General features: G+C 40.9%; 1 protein-coding gene across 4 annotated transcripts in view; it reads right to left on the bottom strand.

Moving 5' to 3' along the window:
• Positions 1-3,676: 3,676 nt before the first annotated feature.
• Positions 3,677-12,329, bottom strand: part of SLC4A4 (solute carrier family 4 member 4) — a 230,637-nt gene continuing 221,984 nt past the window's right edge. For all 4 annotated transcript variants that reach the window (XM_048942693.1, XM_048942694.1, XM_048942695.1 and 1 more), the window contains 3 exons: positions 11,218-11,314; positions 7,788-7,867; positions 3,677-6,966 (listed from right to left, as the gene is read on the bottom strand). In XM_048942693.1, the coding sequence (XP_048798650.1) occupies positions 7,824-7,867; positions 11,218-11,314 (141 nt within the window). In that variant the 3' untranslated portion in view covers positions 3,677-6,966; positions 7,788-7,823. The remainder of the gene's footprint in view (positions 6,967-7,787; positions 7,868-11,217; positions 11,315-12,329) is intronic.

The raw sequence follows: 12,329 nt of genomic DNA, 5'->3' as shown, positions 1-12,329 counted from the left end.
TCCTAGCATGGGACTTTCTTACACACCCATCGACTCAAAACGTAGAGCTGCCCAACAGGCACAGGGCTCTGTGCATCATTATGACTTGTAGGTAGAGAACTTATCAGGTGCAGAGGAGCAGGCACCATCCTAATCTGAAATTGCTCGTTTGCTTGATAAGTTAAGCAATCTCTAACTATAGAAGGGCTATTCACACTAATTACACTGCTGTTATAGAAATAATTAAGCAGCAATTCATTGCAGGTGCAGTATCGTTGTAGGAATAACATTACTAACAGGGACAGAGCAGAGGTGCAGTAGGAGAAGTGTGCCATTAAGTGTGCCATTGGTGAAGGCGCTGAGAAGACCTCAGCGGGCTGATGGGCTACAGAAAGCCACTGTGGCCAGATTTCCATGATAGGAGTATTCAAGCCCTCTGCTGGGCACACTGGGGAATACTGGCCTGATGCTTGGCCACAAGCAAGCAGCTGGGGAAAGCAAGCAAACTTGCACCAACCCCAGGTGGTTGCTAGAGGCAGGTAAGCTGCTGGGAACTGGGTGTTTGGGAGTGGTACTAAACAAAAAACTCTGTGAGATTTAAGTTTTTCATGGTTGTAGTTTAAGTGAAGCCCAGGCTCCTGAAAAGAAGCAGCATAAGCATCGGTTAGTTAACACAATAAAAGGAAAGGTATTTTTTTTCTTAAGGAAGAAATTCTTTACTGTGAGAGTGGTGAGACACACTGGAACAGGTTGCCCAGTGAGGCTCTGAATGCCCCCTTGCTGGAAGCATTCAAGGCCAGGCTGGATGGGGCTTTGAGCAACTTGGTCTAGAGCGAGGTGTCCCTGCCTATAGCAGGGGATTGGAACTAAGTGAGCTTAAAGGTCCCTTCCAACCCAAACCATTCTATGATTCTTAAAAATGGGGGCAAGTGAGGGAACCATTTATTAATTTCCCTGCTAAGAACATAAGATGTGGGGAAAGTAAGCTTTCTCAGTTTGCACATTAGTCATCAGAAGTGTTGGTGGCACTTTTCCCACCACTCCAGTTGAAGGTTCATCCCTTCGTACACTGCTGCTTTAGTAGATTAAAATGCAGTCATCAACGCCAGCTTGTACATAAACCTTAATAGTCAGAGATCAGGCTAAGAACTATCATTGCTGTTTTTCGTTAAATCAATTTAAAATATTAGATCCATAAAAGCTTTAAGAAAGGGCTATGATGGTTTTATCTGCTCCCTGTATTGCTAACTCTGAGAACCACTGGGCTTCTTGCTTTGCTAATGACTAATTTTTCTAGCATTTAAGGCTGGAATTTGCTCTTCAGGCCAACCGCATCCTTGCTGTAGTGCCACCGACTTCAAGTGAAAAAAACAGCAAATAACTGGCCTCACAATTCCTTCTAATTTTTATTCTTTTTATGTATTGTGTACAGTGCTTGTCTAAAAGGAGCAGCGATTATTTTGCTTTCTACAGTTTGTCTACAAAATCCGTACAAAGAAGGGTTCATCAGCAATTTCTGGCAGGCTGGTGAGAGGTGGAGTTTATGGAGGAGGAGATCAGCTCAAAGCCACCCAGCTCCCACCCAGGGAGTTCAGCAGGAGCAAGTAAATCATTTCCCCAGGCAATAATTCCATAGCCTGCATGGGAAGCAGCTGACTGTGCCAGAGTCCTGAAGTGCCTGGACTGAGGTATGTTCACAAAGTGCTTTAGTGACAGAAGAACTCTGGACAATGCACATCTTTTGGTCCCAGTTTGTTAAAAGAACTTGGTTGCTGTCTGAACCAAGGCTGCCAGATAAGTTACAGCAGCAGCAGAGAGAAAAAGACTTGTAGCTTGTTTAAGCATTATCACTGTGTAAACGAGGTGTTCCTTACTGATCAAGTTAGTTAGCTTAAAACACGCATGTATTTGTGTTCTAAGGGCAACACCTCTTTTTGTGGCAGAAATAGATTACTTTTCTATAGGAGTCAATGCTGCTTTCCAGTTTCAAACCACTGGGACGGCTGCTTAATTCAGATGTCTCCTCATACAGGGAAGGGACCAAATTGGATGTTTCTCATGGCCCAGCAGTATGCGAGCAGTGCGCTCTAAGCTGCTTTAGCTCAAAGCGATTATGTAAGTTAACCTGTGCAAGCTGTTTTCTATAAAAGGAACAAGTGGTATTTTTAGCAGGCTTTATGGAGTTGCTTGGCAAGGGGAAGAAACAGGAGATGCCTCAGCACCTGATCCAGCCCCTGTCACCACCACAGTGACTACGATCACTGGGTTTGGATGTGAGAGGGCGCATCCCTGTTACTGGACCCGTTCACAATAATCTTTCCTAATGCCAGTTTTTATTCAGCTTCCTGTGCCATTGAGCATTTTCTGCATCCCTAACTGGCCTTCAGCAGGGTCAGAGGGGCTCCCTATGCTCTGTTAGAGAGATCCTGGGGAGATCCTACCTCCATCAGCACCTTGCTGACCATGGTTTGCACTTACCCGTTAGTAAGGAAGGACACCTACCCCACATGCACAAAAAAAACCAAAAACAACAACAACAAAAAAACAAGGGGGAAAAAAACCAACTTGTATTAGGCTGGGATTTGTAGCTGTCTTCCTTTTTGTTACTACCTAGTGTGCATTTACCTATTTTTCCCCATTTTCATAACAGGAACATGCTGACTCCTGCAGAGAATGGTCATCTGGGTAAGTGCAAATTTAAAAAAGCTAAGGCTCTATGAAGTATGTGTGAAGGGTGTGTGAAATTGATAGCTGCCCTGGTTTGCTAATTCCCATCCCCTACCAGCAGTCTCTTCTAAGAAGTGAGGCTGCTCCCAGGAGAAGACAGAAATCTCAGTTTTAGATGGAGATGGGTCTGTTCAACTGTCATTTCTGAACAAAGTTATATTTTGTTCCCCAAAAAGCTTCAGTAAATTATTTCAAGGGAGTACATCTGTCGCTAACTCACTCTTACAGAGCCACATATCCCAAATCTCTTTGTGTTTCTAAAGGCTGGCCCCGTATTTCTCTACATGAACTGGTGGGGCATTTTGAATATTCTCTCCAGCCGGAGACCTGCCAGACATTTGGCCTTAGCAATGGTAGCAATGACAGCGGTGATCTAGGAATCTTCATTCAGTCAAACCAAACGGAATACATAAAATTAAAACCAAAAAACATACAACTCTCCAGTAAATGCATAAAGTTACTTTATTTTCAGTATACATTTAATTTTGAAAAATATAAATGCTAAAATATCTCATCATCTTCATCTTTTGATTCCATAAAAGTCACAATAGAAAGCTTCATAAAACTGTAAAATACTATGTTATAAGGAATTTCATGTTTCATATTAGTGGAAAAAAATTTAATATATTGAAATGTTTTCTGCTTTTTTCATTTTTGTTCCACCATCTTGATCCACTTCATTTTACATTAATTCTTTATTCTTTCCTCCAAAGCAAATACAGACTTAAGAGAATTAAAACTAATAAAAGTATCTGAAAGTGCGTATTGATTCCAAGGAAAAAAAAAAAAGTAATGCATACAAATATATGTCAACCTTGACAACAAATAATTAGTGGCTACAGAGGCAGGCAGTCACCATTTTCATGGGCCTGGGACAAAGCTATCTGCAGTTCGTTTGTTTTCACTGGGTGATGGCAGGATTTGTGCCCTCACTTGGTACCTGTTTTTGTAGGACTTCTAAGATAAACTGTTTGGGGGAGTTTTTTGGTTTTTTTTTTTTGTTTTTAATGGACTCTTCTGATTTCAGAAGAGCCTTCCCAGAAGCCAGAAGTGCTTATCCAGGCTTTTCTCACCAACTGTCCAATTCTGAACCAAAATTAGTTTTAGTTTTATTGTCACAAGGCCTACAAAGTGCAGTGAAACTCACCTTGTGGTGACATCAGCCTATCAAATGCTATTAGGCAGCTGCTTTTCACTGCCTTCCACCTCTTGGTGCCAGCAGAGCTCTTGCTTGTTGTCCTTGTGGTTGTTTAATTTTTTTTTAAAGAAAAAAAATAGAAAGGACACACAGCCTTCAACAAAATGCTGTTGTCAGGAAGCAGGAAATAAAAATTTTCCAGCTTCTGTCTCCATCCAGAGTTGTTTCTGACATGGAAAACTACAGCAATCTTTGTCCCATCCCTTGAACAATGCTACCCTCTGTACAACAGCTCATCTGTTAACGTAAAAAATAAGAGAGAGAAAGATCTAGATCAGCAGTCAATACATTTCAAGTACATTTAACATGGTTCAAAAGTGGAAGACCTCATTTTTGTGAAGACAAATCACCAGGTAATAGCAGATGAAAGGATGTATGATGTGTGTGTGCGTATATGCATGTGTGCAGTATGCTGCATTCTGAGCATACTGTAGCTGGGGGGAGGGTTCTTTTGTCAGTGCTCTTTTAAGGAAATCTTTTTCTCTATATTAATCTATGCTGATCTTTCCTTATTTGGATTTCTACAAATAAAGTGTCTGGGCAAAACATAAAAGCTCACATGTACTGTGTACATGATGACACTTGAGCCTGTTTCCCCTTTGGTAGTCTGCGACTTACTTTCACCAAGGAATTAGAACAGTTTTGTACATGTTAGCATTGCACTTCCCAGGTTCTTTGTCCTCCAACTAATCCTAGCAGGCAGCAGAAGGGATCACACAGTGGCTGCTTTTCTGGCTGCTTCAGATAGCTCCTCACCCTTTTTGAAGCAGGTTTGGGCTGCATTTATGGGATGCTGATATCTCAGGGGCAGCAAAGAGGAACAGGTGCTCTCCCTTCTTCTTGCTCTGCTTTCTCACAGTAAACAAGAATGTTAGGAAAGCAGAAATTTAGATTCCTTGGTAACAAGCTGGGGAATGTACGTGTGTGTGCATGTGTGTGTGCTGTGCCAATTCCTCTGCAACTCAATCCTATTTGTGCAGCAACGAGCACTTGCACAAGACTGTGCAAATAGTACAAAAATAATATAAAAACAATAATATTATTACAGTGCATATAATTGCATCTTTTAACCAGAACTAGTATCTGGGGAAAAAGAGAGTCCTAGTTTGCAGCTCTGATTGTTGTTGTGGTTGTTACTAGCTTGTGGATGCTAAAATTTGGCATATAAAGTCTCTCAGCACCGTGATGAAATGCTATTTCCTTAATCAACATGGACTTTGGTTTCTTCACAACAGGTGTGGAAGCCACTAAGCTCTACTTTTTTATTCATTAGGAAAAAAAAAACGAAACAAAGCCGTGTTAGGCATTACAAAATAGTTTCTGCAAGTGTGTTTTTTAATGCCCAGCACTGGGGGCTATTAGGGACTGTCCCCCCCTCTGCTGCTGCTGGGCAGCCGCTCTCACTGCTGCTTCCCTGGTATGCTTCACTGCAGGGAGCTTCATTTTTACAACGAAGCATTTGCAGTGTGTCATATGAAATCCTCGCACTTGAAATAAATGTGCTGGGGAAGGCTAGTTTCCCAAATGCTATTTTATATGTGCATACTCAAGTTCACTGTATACCCACAGCAGAGAAAATGATCTGTCACAAGGCGATGCTTGCTGGGTTTAAAACCAAAAACCTGTCACTGTGTCACTGTGCCTAGCTGATTTGCTACCGCTATGTCATCGTGTATGGAAGGTTTTGGTTTAGTGGGCAGAGGGCCGAGCAGTGTCAAGGTGTAAGAATAAATTCTGTACGTGACAGAAAGCAGTGCCTGGGCTCTGTCAGTTCTCGAGGAGGATCTAGAACATGTATCTCAACTGCATGCAGGGTGTTTCCACTTGCACACATACACACACGTGCACACACGGATGTTTCACATGAAAGAATTCCAACAATACTGCATAGGAAATCAACAAAATGAATACAATCAGCATCGTCCACTGACACTGTTAAGCAGTCAGTATTTCACTTACCAGCAGTACACTTAAGACTCATCCTAGATCATGAGAGATTTAAGTTATATCCCATCTCCTTCATAGTGAAGTTAGATTATTCATAAAAAACAAAATAACCCTAAGTAGTACAGAAGCTTCAGAGTAGAAGGTGTTGATAAAACTGATCCAGCCCTATGCCATGTCCTGGAGATTGTGTATTTTTTTTTCTTTTTTGTAAAAATCACATTATATATGGTACAATACATTTTTACAGAAAGCCTGGCATCTAGAAATAAGAGGTAGAACTACTCAAAACTATACGTTTCCTGCTGCAGGAAAAATTCATTTTTCTTTACAGTAATTAAAAAAAGGTTAAAAAAATTGACAAAAAAAAAGTCATAGGTTAGGCCCCCATAATTTAAACAAAATAATCTAGGAAAATAACACTCTTCAATGTACCTGACAGATTAAGTCCATTAAAGTGTTTTTTAAAAAAAAATTGCATAGGAAAGGGACATTTCAAAACACATGCTACAACGATGGCAATAATTTGTCTGTGCTGGGAGTGAAGTACCTTTTAGTTTTCTTTCCTGTGTTACTACGAGTACAGGCTTTAAGAGCAAGTTAGTATTAGCAGCACTTTCCAGCATCTTAGAGCAGTGTAATAAAGACATTGAATTAGCCTGGAGGTCAGTTTTGTTCTGCCAGACAACAAACAAACAAACAAACACTGATTCACAACTAAAATAATGCCAGTTCCCCTGACATTTCACAAAAGTATTATATTATATCCTTAATACTTCTGCCCTCTGCTTGAAAATGAGATGTGTGCATGTCTAAGCAACAGAGAAGGCAAAAATGAGTCTTGGTCAAAGTGGAAAAATTGGGTGAGGATAAATAAGAAGAATTCTGGAGGGGGAAAAGGGTGGAGCGGGGAGCTCAGAATGTCTCACTTACTTACGCAGGTGGGGAGCAGAGAGCATTGTAATATTTGGCTAGTGACAAAATAAATTCCATATAAGACTTAACAGACAAATTACAAAGTAGTTTCTGTTCCCTTGCTCCTCCAGAAATAACCATTGTCTTCAGGCTCAAGTTCTATTCTAATTTGAGGCACAACTTTTACTGGAGTTCGTGGAGGGCTGCGAAGAAAAAGAAGACAAGGTAGGTAAGTGTATGGACTAACGTCATGTATTTTAGTGATGCTTGATGCACTCTGCAGTGCTCAGCTGAATTCCGAAGAGTGCATTTTCTGAGGGATCAGTTCCTGAAAAACTGTGCAACTCCAAGATGAAAAGATATATTCATAAACAGAGTGGCAGCTGGTTCACACCTCAAAAACTGCAGATCCTAGTACTTACTGAACACAGCATGGTGTCACATCTAGAAATGGAAAAAATGCTCGACTCCCAATACCAAGTGTATCAGCACAGACCAGTGCAACACAGCTTTCTGAAACTGGCAGCTTACAGACACGAAATAAATAACTCAGATGGGAACTGGTAATATTATTTAAATGAATTGGTCCAAACACTGCTCATGTCAGGGACTAAGCCTACTGATTTTGTTAACAGAGGAGCTCCACATACCCAGAACTTGTGCTTCACACAACTAACTGCCTGTATAAGTTTATATATTTTTAAGTCATCTAATTTTTTCCCATGTGGACATGTTTTTCTAGACTTTTCCCAGTTGTTCCACAACTATTTGCTGATTTGGACCCCAAGACCTACATGAGTACTGCGGCTGGGGTCTAACATAAGGCCAGCAGAGTACTTATGTAAGCTAGTCACTCTCTCCACACTGTAAGGCCATGCTGGGAATTAAGTTAGGATGTAACAACTGCACATTAGAAATTCTCTCCAAGTGTTTTCTAAGAGTTTCCTGTAGACAGACAGGGACTTCGCCTTGTGGAATTTCAGTGCACTGTGGCACATACAAATTGCATTTTACAAGTACTTACCTTGGCATAGTGTGTGACTGAAGAAAAGGAATTTTATCAGCACGACGTATGGCGTTCAAGGAATGTTGGTGATTTTTCTTCTGTCAGGGAGGAGAGAAAAGATCTTTTTTGTCATTGCATGCAGCACTGATGGTTTCTTAAACCCAGCAAACTCTCACATGTATTTAGCAGTGCTTTTAACTGCTGACTTCCTTCTATATTAATTTCACAGCTGGTAAATGAACATAATAAAGTTAAGTCTCTCCTCCAACATACAGAATCTGAACTGCCAAAACAATGGTGATTGATTTGCAGGGACTGCCCTGTGAGCTGCATTCAGCTGCATGCTGAATGCATGCATATGCAGTTGTACAGCCAGGAGCAGTCACTTAGCTGCCACAGAAGAGGCCGCTAAGCTGCTCCAAGTAAACAGCCCATGGGAAAACTCACTTTGTATTCACCAGGCCTGCACTGCAGCATAGCAAAGGGTGTCCACTTCATGTATGCTTCGCGGGGGAAGCCACAAGACACTGACTGCAAAGCTGGTCTCAGCCCAGTGTGAGGCGCAAGCATTTATGTGTGTGTTTTGTGCTTAGAGTTGCCTGACAAAAAGGAGTTGGGAATCCCTCAATCAGGGCTTGGGCACACAGCCTAGATGGGAAATTCCCAAATTCCATCTCAGAAAAATTACTCTGTTTCTTGGCCTCCTTTCAGCATGTTTACATCTTGATACTTACCTTTCATCTACAACTTGTTACCCTGTGTTCCCCCACTGTAGCATCCAAACTCCTTGCATGAAAACAGGTGGCTTGTTGCCTGTAATCACATTCATTTCCTGACCAGCATGGTGAAATGTACTCTTTTTTAATAATAATTCTATTCTTGCTATTGCTGAAGGGAAGCTAAAGAGTAAAAAATGAATTTTGTGTTTGAACAGAGAAACAGCTGGAATTCACTTCTCTGCCTTAGTAATTGAAGGGTAAATAATTTGTCAAGCACTCTAAAGATGCAAAATATGGTCAAGTACTGAATGCTATTAGTATTATTATTAATATACTTTGAGTCTTGGAGCACTGGGTGAGTAGGGTAAGACCATGGTGGGGATGGATTCCAGCTACTTTTGCTAATACAAGAGCCTGATTTTTTTTTTTTTTTGCATTGTTACTAAATAAAAGCTGACAAATCAATTTCTGATTCATAATACTGCACACATACACAAATAAACAAACTGCTGCTTGGCCCATGGTCATCTTATCCCATGTTGTCTGAAAGGCCAGTCCAACAAACAGGTTTGTGGCAGAAGTATTACCATTTCCCTAATTATTTCAACCCTGATGAACAGTGTACCCAATTGTAAGATCCTGTGCAACAACATTTAAGATGAACTTGGTTTAAGCATATCAGGGCATTTTCACAGAAAAATGAAGATGGTCTGCTAGGTTCAAGGTTGTTACACTGAGAGTATGCAATTAGTAAAGTAGTTGTCTTTCTCTTTGGCTTTGTTTTAGAATGTTAATCTCTTAAGTGTTCATTTATCTAAAAACACCATGCAATGCTTAGGGTTGCCAAATGCCACCACCAAAAGCCAAGATAGTTAAGGACCAGCTCCTAAATACAAATCCTACTTAAGGAATCTAAAGATCAGTGTTTCCAGGTCTTATTCCTAGAAATCTTATCACCAGTAATGCAGCAGTACTGATTTACTGTTATCATTTGTTCCCATCTCATGACAAAACAGCATATTTATCTCAAGACTGAACCCACTGCTCATAATATTGTCAGAAGTCGCTGCAAAGGCAAAAAAGCTCATGTCAGTTGTTACTTCTTATTCCTCTCTTAAAAGACTATGATATGAGAAGTTAAAGTGACTGAAAATTAAGGCGTAGTTGAGTTGGAGACCTGTAGCTAGCAGTCCGGTATTGTTCAACATCTTCATCAATGACTTGGAAGAAGGGATACAGTCCACCCTCAGCAAGTTTGTTGATGCAATACTGGGAGGAGTAGCTGACAGACGAGACGTCTGTGGTACCTTTCAGAGAGACCTGGGTGGGCTGGGGAGCTGGGTAGAGATGAACCTGATGAGGGTTCAACAAAGGCAAGCGTACAGTCCTATGCATGGAGAGGAATAACCATACACACCAGTACAGGTTAGGGGCTGAACTGATGGAAAGGAGCTATGCAGAGGACACCCAAGGTGTCCTGGTGGATTACAGGTTGACCATGAACCCGGGAGTGTGCCCTTGTGGCCAAGAAGGCCAGTGGGACCCTGGGGTGCATTAAACAGATCATAGCCAGCATGTCAACAGAGGTTCTCTTCCCCCTCTACTCGGCCTTGGTAAAGCCTCATCTGGAGTACAGTGTCCAGCTGTGGGCTCCCCAGTTCAAGAAAGACAGGGAACTCCTAGAGAGAGTCCAGTGGAGGGCCACAAAAATGACTGGGGGCCTGGAGCAATCTCCCCTATGAGAAAAGGCTGAAAGACCTGGGACTTTTCAGTCTGGAGGAGACTAAGAGGAAGATCTTATCGATGCTTAGAAATCTCTGAAGGGCAGGTGTCAAGAGAATGGGGCCAAGCTATTTTTGGTGGTGCCCAGTGACAAGACTAGGGGCAACAGACAAAAAAACCAGAATACAGGAATTTCCACTGAAACATGAGAAAGAAATTCTTTACTTTGAGTATGACACAGCACTGGAACAGGCTGCCCAGAGAGGCTGTGGTTCTTCTTTGGAGATATTCAAAACCCTCCTGGAAGCTTTCTTGTACAACCTACTGTAAGGGAACATGCTATTGCAGGGAGTTTAGACTGGATGATCTCTAGCGGTCCCTTCCAACCCCTACCATTCCTTGATTCCAGGATATTAACCTAAGAAATAGAAAGACACAATAGCACAAAAGCAAGTCACCTAAGAAGGGAAATGTGTTAAAGGTCAAATGATCACTGCCTTGTCAGTGTAATGAATAATGTGAATCAATGACATGCTTAATTATTCTTTCAAAGTGCTGAGTTTTGCAACTGCTTGGAACCTAAGGAAATAAACAGTTACAGGACAGAAATGCAGTTCAGACATGCTGCAAATCCAGAGCAATAGACTCAGGAAAAATAAACGCAAACCATCAGCAAATTTAACATAAAATGGCAAAGGTCAGAAATGGACTGAGTGGATGGGGGAGTTACAGAGAGGAGGAGAAAGGAAGTTATCACGAAACATAGCTGGACAAAAGCAGTTTAAGCTGGAGGCACCAAAAGAAATAACACAGATTTTGGAAAGAAAAAAGAATACATAAAAACAAAGCCAAATACTGTCATAAATCAGAGACCTGGAAATTAAAAACAAACAAAAACCCCACACTTCTGAAACAATAGAAAAGCTTTAAAAAAAAATTAATTTATATATATATTTTGTACTGCACGTCAGAGTCACGCAGGCATGCAAGAGGTTAGTTCTACTCACTGTCGGCAGGTTTGCTATCACTTAGGAAAGGTTCCTGCTCCATGATGTCCATTGGTATTTTAATACTTGGGACTTTTTCTGAGTAGGGGCAGTCAGACTGTGAAAGAAACGTGTAAAAGTTCTTAGAAAATTTCCACTGCTCTCTTACTGTCACCCACAAATTAATATTATCCTTCACATAATTTCTGTAGAAATCAGGAGAAAAGTAAAAGAAAAAGAAGGAATTCTGTAGACCAGCTGATGGCCTCTTGATTTTAAACTGGATCCCTCTTGCACCTTACTTTCCCTCTTCACACTATCGAAGTAAAGCAGACTGAAAGAATAATCTTATCTAAGTAAGCGTTATCTTTTCCTCTCTCCACCTCACCAGTTCCTATGCTACTAGTTTATAAGACACAATCTGAGTCAGCTTGGGGTTGACTGCAGGAAATAATGGATTAAACATGCATTTGTTGGCAGAAATGATAGGGCATTGGCTTCTGAGAAATCTCACCAAAAAGTTTCTATTCTTATTGTGATTCCTATGAATTATAGCAGGACAATCTCTATATTTTTTTCTCCCTCCAAACTGTTCTACAAGGAAGTATCAGGCAGACAATCTTTAACTTCTATTGTTTCAACTCCTCTTTCTATTTGTTACTTAAATCAAGTCAGACCTAGTCCCAATTATACCTCTGCTTACAATAAGATATTTCATCAAATCCAGAATTCATGTAATCCCACCACACAGGAGACATGGCAGACTGTTCAAGAAGAATTACAAGCGCAGAGAAAAGCTTTACTTGTTAGCAAGCCTTTCTCCAAGATAGCTTTCTGCTGAAGTCAGCGAGCTTTTGCTCAAATTATCAGCACTCTGTGACCACTGAGTCCCCACTGTGTCCCACTGGTTCCAATAATAACCCACTTGCTTGTGCTTAGAAGGTGCTGAATTACTTGGCTTTTAATTAATTAATTAATTTATTTTTATAAAACAGTTTATTGTAACCAGAGAAGGGCTGATACTGTTTGACTTGGCAAAGAAATTAAGGTGATACATGCCAAGTGATATGTGCCAGAAATGTTAACCTAGCTTTATTCCTAGAGAGAATGAGACGAAGTTTGAAGTATAACAC

The sequence above is a fragment of the Lagopus muta genome, chromosome 4 (genome assembly GCF_023343835.1).
Source record: "Lagopus muta isolate bLagMut1 chromosome 4, bLagMut1 primary, whole genome shotgun sequence".
Classification (NCBI taxonomy): domain Eukaryota; kingdom Metazoa; phylum Chordata; class Aves; order Galliformes; family Phasianidae; genus Lagopus; species Lagopus muta.
The sequence above is the reverse complement of the archived record's forward strand: the minus strand, read 5'-3'. Positions and strand labels throughout refer to the sequence as shown.